Here is a 17,033-nt window from a genome sequence, read left to right as displayed (position 1 = left end):
AATTTGGTGCATTATTTAAGCAGGCAGAAGAGTAGATCTTTTTGCCAGGCAACACATCAGTGCCAGGACCTTCTGTAGCACTGGACAGCAAGTCCAGGACACACTGATTTTTAAAAATACTACCCCCTTGCCTTCTGCAGAGAACTTTTTCCTGAGCTCACATTCTGGCAATCAGAAAAGCAAATAAGTCATCACTCCAGAAAAAAATAAAAGTTTCCAAACAACGCCACTGTTTTGCTTTCACCTGCGTTGTAAAACTCCAATTAATTCCAGAGTTTGCTCTGAACTCCTGCAGCAATTTACCTCCATCTTTGCCCGTGGCAGATGGTCCACGTGGGTTTCATGTGGGTGACCACACAGGTCACCTGGGCGCTCTCCTCTCCGCTCAAAACACGAACGTTTACTTTTTTGTCATTTTCATATAGTAAATTATCCATTAGATTTCAACATATCTTACTAAAGCAATTACATCAAGAAAATGATAGCGCGTGTGGAATCAATTATGCATGCACTTGGCCAGGGACCAAAGGCTATGAAGTCGGAGAGGGCAGAATCGTTCAACACACACAAATAAAAAGCCCCTGGATCTCGCAGATGGACCCCATCAGTTCATCTTACTGCCGAAAAAGTTCATGCACTTAATAATTTATTTGTGTTCTGGATACTGTTTCCCAGCTGAATATTAACAACTTTGAACTGCACCACGCTTTTAGCGTGGTATGGGTGGAAGTCATGGAAGGGCAGCAGCAGGTCTCCTCTGAGGTTAAAATTATACCTCTGTTCCTTCCAGAATGGTCCTTTTCCCTCTCCGTTTATTTTCTTTCATTAAGCAGTTCCTTTAATCAGGGTATCTGTTTCACCCCTCCGATTCATCTCCTTACCCAGTGATAAACTCTCCAACCAAAGCTGAGCATCAATTACCAAGGCCTGGACAGCCGAAGGGACGAAGCACCAGCAAGGGCCCGATCCCACAGCCAGGAATTGAGATGCTGCCAGCGTGAGGGACAGGGGACAGGGGACAGGCCAAGCCCCAGCCAGGCAGGAGGGGTGGCAGACGGCCTCTGGCACTGCCTGGGCACGGATGCCCGGGCAGGTTATGAGAGCTGAGCAGGCTCCCAGCCAGGCTGCTCCCAGTTTCCCCTGCCAGGGCTGGATGATTAACACCTTGCCCGGACAGGCAGCAGAAAAAGACCCTTCCTTGTGATGAGGCAACTGGGAGGCTGCAGTGGGAGAGGAGCAGCGCCAGCAGCACGATCTGCGCCACAAACAGGGCGCTCCCTGCCCTCTGCGCAGCGTCCCCCGAAGGCAGGGCCACCACCCCAGCGCCAGCAGCAGCGCTGCAGCCCCGTGTCCCCTGAAGGCAGGGCCACCACCCCAGCGCCAGCAGCAGCGCTGCAGCCCCAGGATGGGGCCTGAGGCACTGCTTTCAACACTGGTCACACAGAGAGGGGACCAGGCAGCGCCACATCCTGCCCTGCTGTCACCTCTCCCTGCAGCCCTGGCATCTCCAGAGCACGGAAAATAATCCTTTTCTATCTACACATGGAGGATTATTTTTTAAAGGAATGTCTCCCCCAAATGGGAACAATTTCCTTCTACACTTCCAACCAAGTGTACTTAACATTAAAAGAGAACTGATAGAACATATTTAATTACTCAAGGTTAGACTCCTAATTCCTCAATTCACTAAAGGAAACTTGGCAAGAAGATGCATCATTTTGCTGCTTTCTACTGGAGCATCTGAGGGAGAAGAGCCACTGAGGCAGCTAATACACAAAACATGATCAAAAGTGATTAACAACAGCTTCATATGCAAATTGCATTAATGAAGGAGTGCAAAGTCATCATGTAAATTAAATATGTCAAATCTCTTGGTGAACTTTCAATCTTGAGAAGAAAAAACACCGCTTTAATTTTTTTACATCATCAATTTTCCAAGATTGAAAATCTAAGAATCTTGGTGCTATAAAACAATTTTCACCTTTTTTTTCTCCTTCAGCAGCCTGACAGGCTGGCCTGATGTGTGCCGAATGCACATGTTAATAGGCCAATCAAAAATGCAAAACAATTCGCAATTACTGCAAGGACCTAATGGTCATTAGAATTTACAACTAGGTAATGAACTAAAGTCTGCCCACACCATGCATATTCATAAAGCAATTTAGCCTTTGAAGATTAAAGAAGTGCTTAAAATTCAAATGAGCTTTAGCAAATTATCAGTAAGATTCATCCAAAAAGCAAAAGGGTTTTTCTTCCTGTGATTTCCTTATTTTTTTAATGCAAAATTGTTATATCTTCCAGACGGAGCTTCAACTAAACACAGGGCTCCGAGTCAAGCCAAAGGGGCTGGAGACAAACAGAGGCAGAAAACATTGTTATGGACTTTGTTCAGAAAACTAAGCCCTTAAGAGCCAAACCTATCTCTAAACATGGTAATTTATCAAAAGCAGCACAGACTTGCTCATAGGCAGTATTGTGTGCCGCTCTCCGAGAGCAGATTAACAAGATTTCCACCACCCTCCAAAAAAGCCTTTTTCCCCTCAAGTCACATCTTCCATGTAAACAGCAAATGTATTATAAAAACATTATTTTCATCAAAGTGCAGCAGCATTAATTTTAGGGACTGGCTGCTTTTAAAAGGGAGGGATGCAGAGACCTCGGCACCGGAGCGTGGCACTGCGAGTGCCGCGGTGCTCCGGAGCGGAGCTGCGGCCGCAGAGCCCGCGGAGTTTGCGGGGGCACCGCTCGCCGCTCCGCCTGGCTCCGCTCTCAGCCTGATCCAAAGGGCACGGAGCAGGGCACACACTGCTGCCAGCCATCCCAGGAGGAGCTTGGCAGGGGGAAGAAGCGCTGGCTGCCTCCCCGGCACCCCGACTTGGAAGGGTGGGTGAATGGTCAAATAATTCCTATTCCCACCTCACCAGCCTTCCCCGACCTCGCGCCTTATGCTACCTGCACCCCTGCAGAGCAAAGCAGCCGATGCCCGGAGCTGTGCTAATGCCCTGCTTTTTTTACATTTCTTGGGCACAACAGGACCCGGCGCCGCGCAACAGCCGCAGCAGCAAACATCTGGATTGGCCACGAGTCCCCAGTTTTCAGCGATTCCCCCCCCAACACCAACAATACTTCGCACAAAAAGAGTCCAGAGAAGGCCAGTATGGGATGTGACAGCATAAATCAGAATTAGATTCAAAACAAAAGTTCAGAAACTACTGCCGGGCCGCCGAGCTGTTGAAGGCCACGGTCTCCCAAACTGCCTTCAAGTCATGTCCCCCATTAGGAGATTTCTTTTCCCCCACTTCTTTCTCTATTTCCAGAGACATAAAAACCACACTACTGGGCTCTGAGCATTCCCTAAAATGAAGCAATTAACTTATTTCCAGGCTCCAGCAAGCGATCGTGACAGCCTCCCCCCCCGGCAGAAAGTGGGAGCCGTGGTCCCTGACCCCCGGCCAACACAAAAGAGGCAGCCCCAGCACAATGCCTGCTGTCAGCAACTGAATTATTTTTATACAGGAATTTTTATCTCTATGGTACAAACAAGTATGTGTCTGTGCTGACTTGTTAAGCAATCCACTTGTATGTAGAATAAGATTTTTTTTTCCCTGCTACCAGTCACACAGCTCTAAGATCAGAAGAAATACATACTCTTTGAAGCTCCTCAAATGTTTTAGTTAAAAGGACAGCAGTTATTTTCTAAGATCCAAGAGTATCTTTATCAGAATTTAATTTTTCCTTATTGATTTTTTCTAACGTAACACAAATTTAACATAGGACAGTTTATAGTTTATTACAAAATAATACAGCCTCTATCTCTTTTTCCAAATGCATCCCACTGTGTTCTAGCTCCTCAAAGAGAACAAGGCTTCTGGACTACTGTTTCTCATTGCACAACAACTCTTCCCTAAACACGAAAATCAGCACCAGTAACAGAGAAACAGGGGGAAAAGCCCCCTCACTCAGTAAACGCTCCGTGCGCTCGCCGTGCCCTGCCTGAAGAACGACAGTTCTGCTGATCTATTCTCTTACTCCACAAAGAATAAACTCAGTAGCTAAAATGCAACAAAACCCAGATGATTCATTCAATATCTGAAAAAAAACCCCAGCTGTGACGCTGAAGCAAAGTAATGCTGGGTGACAAATTAATTGTTGCGAATATTGGGGGGGGGTACAACACAACACATTTGTATTTTTGCATTTTCTATTTCCCTACCTGATAAATCAATTAAGCAAGCAATTAATGCAAAATTAAACTCCTTACTTCCTAAAGGAACGAGGAACTGTGATGCATAATTTTAAAGAGGTGTAGTAATAGCAGTAATAATAACAATAGTAATAATAATATTATTATCCACAACAACAATAATAACACCACTAAAGGCAGGGCTCTTCTTTGAGCCTTTGTTGTTCAGCAGTAATTCCATTGTTTATTTAGGCAGAGGTTTTTCTATCTGCAGCTAAGATCAAATTGTAGGTGTAATTGTTCAGCATTTAGGCAAAGCAGGGGAGGGTGGAAGCAGAAAGCCCTTGGTTCTGACTGACCCAAGCTCCCCACGTCTCCCTCCACCAGCACACCCGCTGCAGGGGGAATCCTGCACCCTCTGCAGCACCCTGACAACGCCTACCTGGAAGGGCAGAGAGGAACAGCTTCTCCTGACAGCTATTTCCCAGGGATACTGAGCCTCCTGCCTTGCCGGCAATGCAGTTATTTGGCTTTTGCTCTTGCCCCACTCTTGGTGTCTCAGCTATTTAGTGTGAAAAACAAAAAATCCGAGCTGTAGCTGAGTTCTGTACCCGCCAGATGGGGAAGTAAAAGGATTTTTTTCTTTAAAAGCAACCTGTTCAGGTAAAAAGTTCCAGTAGAATTGCAGCAGGCAAGCAGAGAGAGGTCTCCGGGGAAAGCAGAGAGAAGAAACACTTTGGTGCACTGTCTGCAAACCCAGAATTCAGCAGCTTTTTTTGGCAGCCAATTTGTTTCAAGTGTTTTGTTTCAGGGAACGTATGTATTTTTCTTTGTGCATTTTGTGGATTTACTACAACCGCTCCTGACAGCTGTTGATTCAGTTAAATGAGCACATTATTAAAAATCCTCGAACACAACCGCACTGAAAAACAGACACCTTTGGATGGAGCTGAAGATTCAAACACACAAGAAGATGCAAATGAAACCTCTGCAAGGAGGGTGTACAGCCTGAGACATGCCCAAGCCAGAGGGCAAAAGGGGCTCCAGCCCCTGTTTGTGGTGGCTCTGTTTTCTTTGTTTCAACCAGATCCACATGCTAAAAAAAGAATGAAAAGCAATGCCAACAATCCCAAGTATAAAAAATAAATGTTTGCTAATACTTGAAAAAATTACATCCCCCAGCGGGCTGAAGTTAATGTGCTTCAAATAATTCTGCACCGTGCCCCGTACTTTGTCTTCTTTTCTTACTTACTATCCAATTTTGCAGAGGAAGGACACCTATTCAGAATGAGGAGGGAGAGGAGAGGATGTTTTCATTTTGCTTTAGATCAAAGGCAAACAAGAATGCAAACTGTGGCATATTGAATTTTTTTTTTCCACCGCTGTCATTCACACTGGGCTATCGAAGTTTTATACAATTCCCCAGCCCAGCTGCATATTAAGCTGGCTGTGTACAGTTTTATTATAGCGTGGTGCTGAGGAAACATTAATATTCCTGTGTTGCATCTGACAGGACATTTACATGCGCCCATCTGAGCTCACACCTGAGAGCTGCTCCAAGGTACAGTAGCTGTGCTCCGATTGTAAAGGCAAATGAAGAACACAAATTCCCTGCTGGGATCGGGGCTGACCTCGCCACACCCCACACTGCAAACCTTTCCCTCGCCAACCCCAGGCAATGCCACCTCCGAATGAAGAATGAGACACCAAGTTACCAGCCTCGGCGATGGAAGAGCAAACAAAAAACCTTGCTGAAATATTTTAAAGATGCACAGCGAGTGCAGCTGGCCAATAAAGGTTGGAAAACAAACTGGCTGAACCCCGTGCGGGATGCGTTGCATACTAAACCCAATTAGAGAGACGGGGAGGATGTTTATGGGCTTTAAAATGCATTTGGCATCAACACGGGAAGGTCTGAATAATGTGAGCACTTGGTCTGCTCATCCATAGGGGTCCACAGCCACCAGTCCTATTCCTGCAAGAGTTTGATCCACATCTGGTGGAGCAAAGCACACCCAAGATGGGGGCCCCTTCAGAGCAAACTGTGTTTCATGGAACTTCATTATCAGATCATCCCCACCACTTGGGTGGTTTGTGGGTTCATTAATGTGCCTGTTGTTCTTAAAAGTATGCCATAAATCACAGCAATCCGTGTACTGGTGTCTACCTACATGGGCCCAAACCTGCTATGCCCGATGTCACCAGGCGTCAGGCTGGAGCTGCTGTCTGTGTACACAGAGAGACAAAATTACGTCCATTAGCCCAAGGGAAAAACAAAAAAAAATCCACCCAATGATTAATTGTAGGGCCATGCTACCAGCATGAACATACAAATATGTAAGGCTTAATACACTGAAATACATGGACTGGATGTGTTTTATGGACTTGTGCAGTACCCCAGTAGCTGACACATAAAACCAAGTGCTCCCGGATGGAAGCTGCATTCAAATGCCTGCCACTGGGAGAAGACAACTTCCTTGGACTCACAACATCCCTGGCAGCATCATGACCCGAACAAAATCACAACAAGCAGAAAGGTAACGAGAGATCCTCAGCGATTAGCTAAAAAAAAAAAACACAACAAAACACAAGTGGCACTGTGCCAGGCCATGTCCAGCTTGATGCTAAACGCCTTTTACTGCACAAAGCTGGTACTAGTGGATATAAAAACAGACCAAAGCCTGAAGGGAATTTTGTCCAAAAGAAATTTTGTCCAAATGAGGATGCACACAGGAAAACAACTGGAAGCTCCTGTTGCCTGACTGTGCCTCGCAAGCCTCTTTAATCGTTTTTATTATTTGAATGAAACAGGAGCGAGCTCGTGGGCTGAGGGCTGCATATACAAAATGGGGTGATGCTAATAGGCCTCCTCCTCTTTAAAAGAGGCATTACCAAATTATGGGAATGTTTAGGGAAGACTTCACTTCTCCCATTGGGCTAATTAGAAGGTGTTTAATTTACTCCCTGCCTCAGTTTCTGTGGCCCAGCATTCGTTGCTGGGACTGTCGGCGCAGAGCCTTGCGTTTATAACGCGCATGATTCCCAAAGCTTTCAGCACGTGATGCCAATGTGCACCTTTCAAGATCTATGTGGAGCTTCATGTGTGCCAAGCTGCCTCTTGAACCACCAGCATTTCAGATGCAGGGATGCCTCTGTTTATGGACAGCTCCACAATTCAGTGTCCCATGCAATAGGAGAAGGAACACAAAATATGTTTCTCATCCTCTCAGAAGATCTGGTTTGCAGGAAACAAAAAAGCCCAGCAGAAATATTCAGGGCACCACAACACTGTGATGCTCCCCTGGAAGGCAGAGGAAAACTTTCTACCCTGCTTCTGTGCTTCGAGTGAACTCATATTTGTGTTTCCAATAAAGAGCCATTTTTACATTAACTGCCTGGAACAGCAGGGAATAGGAAAACTAACACAATCTTTACCTGGTACAAAGGATGATATTGGTGTCACGTGCTTGCTTCTTCAAAAAACGTTATTTATAAAAGGCAATGGGGAAAGCAGGGAAACTATTGACTCTTCTCTGTATCCCTGCACAAGCAGCATTACAGCAACTTTTTGATCCCCTACATTTTTTACATTTTTCCCCCCCGAGAAGTAAATTTCACAGCCGCACAGGCCACCGCCTTTAATTAAGCTTTCAAAAGTCTTCTGACAATGCCAACAATTGCAAGACACTTCTAGAGCTCAATCATGCAATCATCGTGACACTTCTATTTACAATTTGTCTTAGAAAGAGTTTCTCTGACATTGTACTTTGACAAAACAGCCAAGCTGCCGGTTCACAACCTTTCTCTGTCTTATTTACAAATACAGCTTGTATGCAGCACTCCAAATCTCGGGAGCGGGAGCCTTTGGGTAGCACCCTCACTATTTTTTCCTGTCTGCAATATTTTACCCAGCCTGCTCTCTCTCTTTCTTTGTATGGGGAAAGCAGATAGAATTTGACTTCAAAATTTTCCCATGTTCCTTCTTCCCCCCCTCATCTCTATTTTTAAGCTTTCATCTTATTGTCCAGATGCAATGCTAACTGTTCAGGGCAGACAGCAGTATTTTTTTGTCTCCAGAACAAAACAAAACAAGGAATCGACAATCACAGCCTACAGAGTTATAATGGCAACTACTAACAACAGCCCCCAAAAAATTCTGCTTAGACACATTACTTCCCAAGAACTGTAATAATCAAACAATACTCAGTCTCAAATTTAGTACCAAATGACGTTCACCTTCCCCCGACTGCAGCAGCCAGAGGGATTTCTTACATTATTTTCCCACGTGTTTAATTTGAATGTCACAAGCAGCTTGAGAATATAGGATTCGAGCAGTAAAAATGACCTCTCCTCCTCCTCCCCTCTTTGTACAGTAAATAGAGCATCCTCGGATCCACGCTCGGCATCATACAGGGGGACTCGCAGCAGCACTCCAAAGTGCTCCCCCAACTGCATCCAAGTAACATTTAAGATCCTCCTTCACCCCAGCCCCAACCTTTCATTAATTCCCTTGGATTCACACATCCAACAAACAAACCGCCAAAACCTGACAGGGGCGGGCGATAAATATTTCCTCTGCCTTTTCAATAAGTGAGCAGCGATTTTACATTCACTGATCTCCAGATACTTCAGTTAATATTTCCCCCTATTGTAAAATACGAGAGCGGATAACTAAAGCCCTGCCGTCGCCCTCACTGCAAATCACGGGCTGCCGGTATCTGGTGGTGAGGCTTTGACATACATATTGATGAAAGCTGCCTCGTTGGACCCACACAACATATCCTATTAATTTTCAGTTAAATTTATGGCATTTCAGCTCCGGTGCTGGATCAGCATCACTCAAAATTTTATAGCAAGGCAGAGCTGTGCACAGGCAGACACCCACATGGAAGAGCCAGGTATGGACACATGCCTGCACCTGTATGGATCCCACAGCTGCTGCACAGGTTGCACACACACATAAGCTCCTGTCCTCATCCCTGTCTCTGGAAAATGGCAAGATAAAGAGCAGCTTAAGGACAGTTAAAACAGACATTTCTCCCTGCATTTGAATGAGCCGCTGCCTCCTTGCTGTTCCGTAGATCTTTGACCATTACTTACGATTCTCTTTTACTGTAACACTCAACTTACTGACTAGAAAACTGCAGGCAGGGAAAAAACTGCACCCAGAGCTCACCCACAGCACCTATGTGTCCAGGGCTAACCTGGAACACTTCTTCCATCCTCAAAACTAATTTGGAACATTTTTATATTGCTACAAAATATGTATTTTACGGTCTCTTAGCAGAAAGAATCACTTCCCCAACTTCTGTGTATTTTTCCAAAGGCAGCCTCTAACTTTTTTTTTCCCCCCTTAATTACACACTCAAACCTTGCATTTTGCATTCTTGCACAGAAATCAGATATAAATAGCTGAATTGGAAGAGTTTGAGGTTCTTTGTAGGGGCCTTCCTGAAGTTCACAGTTCAGGCTCCAAGACCTTCACTGGAAATTTTACTGCCAGACTCCTCAAACTACTGGCTACGAGCAATGGGTCACTCCAGCTATCACCACACTTCTTTGTGACACAAGGGAGCTGAACTCCAACTGAAAAGGGAGATGAAAACAAGAAGGGGAGGAACAGCACAAGGCCCCATAACGTCTGGTGCACCTTCTCCCTTTCCCAAAGCCAGGCTGCATTTCCAACCAACAGGAAGAACCAAGGGACCCCAGCGTTGCTCAGCTCCAGCCCAGCCAGGGAGGTGCAGAGAACATGCAATCTTGGACCTCCCATCTGTATAGGCATGGCTGAGCACCAGAGCCAGAAACCTTGGGGCAGAAGAGTCCTGACAACCACAACTCCCTCCCTACTCAGGACGCACTCACGGCTTGCTCTGTGGACCCTCCTGCACGGCGCCAAGCCTGCTCCCAGTCAAGCCCACCTACATGTACAAGCGAGCAGGATCAGGCCCTGCCACTGTGCCCCCCTCCTCAGCCACTGCCTCTGCTCAGAGAAGCATTTACAGCCAGGTGAAACCACAGCCCTTTCTGAATTAACAGCCCCGTGACGGCGCGCCAGCCCAAATCCTCCTCGCTTCGCGTCACCTGCGCCACGCCAAAGCCACACTTGGCTCGCTGAGCCTCCCGCACCAAGAGAGTGCCAGAGCAAAACCTCAGCAGAGGAGGTTCCCCTCGTGCAGAACTCCTCAGCATGGCCATCCCTCCAGCCCAGGGACCGAGCTGGGACCACGGGGACGACAGCATGTTTAATTCTTGCTTGACAGATACTGTGTTTTGTCTTTTGAGCGGAGCGGCGCCGTACGTAAATACAGCGTTACATCATACCACCGCTCCTCCATATTTGGTGATTTAGTATGGCTCCAGAACTTGGAAGACTACAAATCCCTTCCGCCAGGCTCCTGCTTCATTAATCACGCCCTACACTTCTGCTCGCTTTCCGTCACATCGCAGGCAGCACATGGAAATGGGCACTGCCCTGTACCACTCTGGGAAAGAAACCTCACCTTTAATACCTGTGTCTGGGAAGTGCAATATGGGGAACTACTAGGGGAGTTTAAGTCTCATTCAAAATATAGCTTAGCAGTAGCTGTGTTTCCTCTTACATGTAGAGATATTCACGTTTCAGGGAAAGACCGATTACTCTGCAGAAACAGCACACACTTGTTCACATGACGTCTGCGTGTGCACGCACATGGCTCTGCACACAGACACGTGCGCAGACAGACACCCATGCACCGATAGGATCTGCTGCCACCACAAAACCTCCAACACTGCAGCTCTCCAGCACAGTTTGGCGGCCAGCTTGGAGGCCAGGGAAGGCTGCAGGAGGATCCTGCTGAACCTCCCAGCGCCTACTGCCCTATTATGGTTTAACTTTGTGGCCAAAGCGAGCCCCAGACAAGCTCCAGCACATCATGTGATGATGTACTGCGTCTCCGACAACCCCAAGCGGTCCTGTGGGCTCCCCGAAAGAGAGGTACAGGCAGTGCCACATCCCAAACACCACAGGAGGGGGAGTTTGCAGCCGGTTCAGGCACTCATTGGGGTTATTAGGTTGCGGTCTCGCCTTTTTCGACTGGCAGTGTTGGCGTGGTTTGAAGTGATCTGAAACGCTCGCTGCAAATGGGCAGCACTTTTGTTTACTAGTAGGGCTTTAAAAGCAGAGCGTGCCTTGTTACGCTCCCAGGGCTCTGGGATTTTCTTTCACATGGTACACTTTTATTTTTTTAACCTCATTTGTGAAAATATCTGCATGGCCAATGGCTTTCTGATTTTATAAAAAGAAAAAAAATTATGCTATGAAGTGGAATTATTCACCCCTTTTTCTTTTTTTAAATTGCATTTCATATTGTTTGTTGCACAAAACAGAACTCTGCCTTGGACATTTGTACGGCTGACATGTGGTTGTGTAAACCGCAAACAAAATCAAGATACATCTGTCAAAACCACATCAGAGACAAGAGAGAGCACAGCGAAGCATTTATCATTTGGCTGAGGAGGCAGGCTGCAGAGAGCAGCCTTTCCTGTCAAACCAACCTTTTGAAATTTCCAACATGCCCTTAAACTTTTCGAATAAGCATGTCTGTGCGCTTCAGCAACTGCCCTCTCTACTCTGGCCTGGCCAGTCGAAAATGGCATCTTAAAGTCAAGGTCGGTGGTGTCACTTTGCCATGGGGCTGTGTTTAATTACAGTCCATACGCTGACAGCCAATATGGAACCAAGGCTGGCGGATGCTCGGTTAACTCTTTCACCCCTGACTTTGCCCAAGACTCAAAACGCTCCTCGCGGCAGCCTCGGAACCCTCCTCCCGCGGCGCTCCGGCGGGCGAGACACCAGGAGACGGTGACTACAATGCAGGCAAATCACCAGAGTGGCCTCAAACAATGCGGCCGGCAACACCGGCTGGCACGGCACGTGCCTGTTGCTCCCGCCGCCGCGCGGGCACCGGGAAACACCGCTAACCCAGGCAGGGAGGGCACGGACACCCGGCCCTCGCAGGACACACAGACACGGCAGCGCGCCACTGCCAACACGCTATGGTGCAAATGACACGGAAATAAACTCGCAAACACTTCTCCTTGCTTTAATTTACCTGCTATATGTTCCTGTTTAGGGCAAATTCCTCTAGATGACGTTGATAAACAATCGTCATCCTCTGGCGTAACCTGGATGCCAACCTCCACGGGATTGGATGCTTTTTTCAGCTCACTTGGTGAGGGTGAAGGTGGCTTATCCACAGCCTTCTCTAGGCAGAGACTGCCATTGCATTGTTTCCGTTTGTGCTCAATAAAAATAAGAATGTCCCCCAACGGAAAGTTCATCTGACACTGGCCACAAGTGAGGAGGTCGTGGTCCCCTTCCGGAGCTCCCAATGTGCCATGTTCAGGTTCGTCATCAGTGAGAATGGCTTCAAGAGGTTCGGCTGCAGTTTGAGAAACAAAAGGAGAATGGTTAGAGCTGTCGGGAAAGGCAGCGGGCGCGGGGGGAGGAACGCGCCGAGCCCCCTCTTCATGAATATTACACCCTGCTCTGGAGTCCGCCCGCTCCCCCCAGCCAAACCCAGGCAACACGGCTGCCAGCTCGGCACCGAGGACAGGGATTCAACAGTTACAGGGAAGGGATCTTGCAGGAGCAGCCGCAGCACACAGAACTCAGAGGGAGAGCACCGCAACTGTCTCCGTGCTCCTACACGAGGGCACATTTCTGACTCCTTGAACGATTCGGTGCTAAAATTAAATGGATAGGCTGAGAGAACACACTGGGAAACTCTTGTGGTACTACGACAAGAAGGGAATGTGGTGTTTTATTGCTGAATGTATTATTTATGTACATGAATTCAAGGCTAAAAGCACTGCACACACTCTCACACACATGGGTGTGTATCTTCCACCAGCCAGACAAGACCCAGTTTCTAAAATTCAGAAATACAGTGTCGACAGAAGGTGTTTCAAGACACACAGACACTGCACACTGCCTGTACGGGCTGTGCAGGTAACGTGTGCATGTGTGTAAAAGAGCAGGGGGGAGAGCCAGCCTGCATGGGCACACATACGCAGGCACCGACACGCAGGGCACATCCAGCCCTCAGAACACACGTGCAGACGTAAACGCACGGATTTGTGTCACTGTCCCCATCGGCCCGTTTGCGGCTTCCAATTTAAAAAAATCCTAAAGGCAGTGGTTATACACCAAGTGGGGGGGCAGTGGGGGAAGGGGGAGGGTATGAGGCAAATAAATAACTAAGTATCTATGGCAGAAAACCGAAATGATAAAAAGCAAGTGCAGCAGAAATGCCTGCGGGGTGGGGGGAGGCACCACTCACTTCTGAGCTACTCCTCAGGATCCAAATAAACAGCAAATTCACCACCAAGCCCACTCAGAGATATTAGCTGGATGAGGTATTTTTTAGTACTTAAGGAAATAAGGCAATCAGTCATTTAGCGTTTTTTAATCCTGAAATAAGGGAATACCTAAATTATCTTGAACATGTTAGCACCCATGGCCTTCAGCATCTAAAAATCAGCCTGGCCAAGCAACTGCCACATTTTCTCACAACAGTGAGAAGCGCCTTCTTTAAACTCAAAATACCTTGCCTAATGTTGTCAAAGTTGACGAATTTTCTGAATGAGCTCCAAAAAGCTTCATTATGAGGCTATTTCTGCTCACAGAATCGCCAGTGGATGCTTTAACGAGGCAGACTCGGCTCTCTCTTCTGTTGGCTTTTTTTTTTTACGTTACATTTGCAGAAAAATACCTTGGCAATCTCTGTGCAGTCTCCACCGCCATCGCCTTTCACGAGGGGGGGAAAAAATAAATATGAGCAGCGAGAGCAGCGTGTTGGTGTTCGTCTGTCTGCGCAACACAACACGCACGCTAACAGCAGCGAGCAGGAGGAGAGGGTACTACAAATACAACCCACCTCAAAACACTGCCAGGTAACGCAGGAGAGACAGAATACAACTCCTAAACAGTTAATCAGCCTGACCTTCTTTAGCTGGCTGCCAATTTCACATTTAATGAACTTAAAGCCACAGAGAATCAAAAAATAGATTTTAATTTGACTGCACAATATTGGAACTGATTTTGATAAAGTGCAAAAATCCAGTGAACTCAGGTTAAATTTATTTCAACCCTACCTAGGCTGAATATTGAGGAGGAAGATCTGGAGTAGCTCCCAGTTGTGCTGTGTAAAATAATATTGAAAGAGCACACTACCTCGCCGTACCTCAGCTCCAACTAGGACACAGGGATCCAGTCCATCATTTCTTGCCTCTAGTACTACTTCTAATTTAACGTAAGGTCAACCACAGGAATATGAAGGTTACATTCGTATTAATAAAAACAATGTCTTAATCGCTGGGGCTTTCTCCTAAACTTAGAGAGCGGCAGGAGAGGAGGCACAACGTGCGTCTCTCGCTGCTCCTCGGGAAGCCGCCACAGGAGCAGGGTGTTTCTGCGGGATTGCCGGGCACGGCGTTTTTCCTCCCCCAAGCCGTTCCTTGCGTTCGGACCCAGGGAGTAAATTATTGCAGGACTAATCCCACCACCGGCAGCTCGCTGCTGCTCGCCGCAGACAAAGGTATTTTTGCGAACCTAACTTCGAGCTCACCGACCCTCCGCAGCAAAGAGACACAGAACCACCCGTGCTCCCCTTGCAACTGGCTTAGCGAGGAGCTCTGCATAATCATCACTCAATTATAATGTTTTCCCGCGGCCTGATTCCTTTCTGACGCTGTCACTATTATTTAGCAGGGGAAGGTAACCCGCTGCTTCGACACCAGACAGTTAAAAGTGGCACGGAACAAAAATAGACTTTGCTAAAAGTCTGTACGGACTGGGCTGATTTACAATCAAAACCAGGAAATGAAGTGGTAATTCAGAGGTTGCTGATTACACCTCCACATTTCACCTAATTAATTTTATAGGAGGCAAAGTTCTTGAAAATAACAAGATGATCAAATGTACAGATATAAAACCTGTAACCTCAACATTTTCTATGCTCTTAACGTAAATTATTGCTAATTAACAAGAATTATATACTAATGTATGAAATACGGCTGGCACTGTGTTAGCTGCAAAACATTTGGCTCCTGATGGAGGCAGAGCCAGCAAAAAAATATGTTTTTTATTATTACTGCTACTTTTAGAACATAATATAAAATACCGGGATTACAAAGAAAACACCAGAATACATTTCACCTGGTCTTGCCTCCGATTTGCAGGATGCATCTTTTAATTCTGGGGCAATCAAAATTCCCTGCCTGGGTCCCTAATCATCCGTCTCTATTTTTCATGCAAATTGCCCTTCCACCAACATGTCTTTTCAGCTTTCCCCCTTCGCCCTCCTACTCCCCCCTTTTTCCCCCTGTTCCCAGCCACCAAAACAACCGCACCGGCAAAAGAGGGATGGATTTTGGAGTGCCGGGAGAAAGGAGGTACTGGGGGTGATGGGGCGGGGAGGGGGGTGCCACACTACGGTGACGAGAAATGCCCGCGGGGCAATGCGGGATGCGCCGCCGGGGCATTTTCCCGCACCGTACCGTGGGAAGGATGGAGAAGGGTTCTTTAATCCCAAGTTTGTGTCTTCGGATCGTGCGGTGCGAGGAAAGGGAGACTTGGGGGTACAATGGGAACCGCCAACACGTTATGGGGAGGGAGGGGAAACCCGGGGAGGGGGAAGGCGAGCATCTCCCGCTGCCTCCCGGAGCAAGCAAACTCCGCGCAAAATTAAGAACAAAGAAGAAGAGGGAGGGGGGCGTGGGGGGGGGAGGGGAGGGAGCTGGGCGCCCTCCCCCTCCCGCCGGCCGGGCGGCAGCGGAGGAGCCGGCCAGGTTCAAGTTCGCGGGGCTGCCCGGTTGTTTGATCTCGCTGTGCCTCCTAGCGACCGAAGCGGGCACGGATCCCGCCCGCCGCCTCCGCCGCCCCGGCCCCGGCCCCGCCGCCGCATCCCCGGCGCGCCGCTCCTCCGGCCCGGCCTCCCTTTCCCCCCCGCCCCCGGCCCACCCACGCCCCCTCCCCACGGCCGGCGCGGCTCTGCCCGCAGGGACCCCAGGCCCGGCCCGGCCGCCGCTCCCGCCCCGCACGTGGGCGCACTCCGCGCCGGCCCGCGCTGCTCGGCCGGGAGCCGCCGCGGGGATCCCGCCCGCCGCCGCAGCCCCGGGGGCCGAGCCGGAGCCCCCCATCCCTGCTCCGCTCCCGCCGCGATCCCCGTTCCCTGCACCCCACTTCCACGGCTGCCCGGGAAAAGCACCCCCGTGCACCCCCCATTTCCGGGGGGGCCCCATCCCCATACGCCAGGGATGCTGCACCCCATCCCTAGCCAGGCAATGAAAAACCAAAAAAAGAAAAATTTTAAAAAAAAGGCTCCCCGAAAAGTATCGGAGAAAGAGACGGCGGGGGGAGGGGCTGAGCCCCCGACACACCCCGGGTTTTAGGGCAAACTTTGGGCAGGCAGAGCCCCCGGCCGGCCCTGCCCGCGGCGGAGCGGCCGCCTGCAAGGAGCCAGCGCCGCTTCCTTCGCTCCATGTGCGAACCTGGCCGCAATGTCTGGGCGGCCGTGGGGGAAGAGAAATCGCGGCGGAAAGTTTGGGGGGCTTTGCGAAGGGCCGAGGGAGCCGGGCATGGTAGGCAGGAAGAAACGGCCCTGGGTTTTCTGCCATCCCTGGGAGGAAACAAAACCCGCCGGGAGTAATGGCAGAGAGAGAAAAGAAGAAATAAAGAAAAGGGGGGGGAAGGAGTGAGGAAAAGCATGCAGCATTTCCCCTTCCCCCAAGCTCACCCCGAGGAAAAGAGGATTTTTTTTTTCTCCCTTCCCTCCCACCCCCCTCGCCCCAAACCTTTCCAGCTCGA

At 48.6% G+C, this 17,033-nt stretch overlaps 1 protein-coding gene across 4 annotated transcripts in view; it reads right to left on the bottom strand.

Moving 5' to 3' along the window:
- Positions 1-17,033, bottom strand: part of BCL11A (BAF chromatin remodeling complex subunit BCL11A) — a 74,467-nt gene that overhangs the window by 55,635 nt on the left and 1,799 nt on the right. For all 4 annotated transcript variants that reach the window (XM_030946584.1, XM_030946582.1, XM_030946581.1 and 1 more), the window contains exon 2: positions 12,277-12,606. In XM_030946584.1, the coding sequence (XP_030802444.1) occupies positions 12,277-12,606 (330 nt within the window). The remainder of the gene's footprint in view (positions 1-12,276; positions 12,607-17,033) is intronic.

The sequence above is a fragment of the Camarhynchus parvulus genome, chromosome 3 (assembly GCF_901933205.1).
Source record: "Camarhynchus parvulus chromosome 3, STF_HiC, whole genome shotgun sequence".
Classification (NCBI taxonomy): Eukaryota; Metazoa; Chordata; class Aves; order Passeriformes; family Thraupidae; genus Camarhynchus; species Camarhynchus parvulus.
Note: the sequence above shows the minus strand (reverse complement) of the source record. Positions and strands in the feature narration are given on the sequence as shown.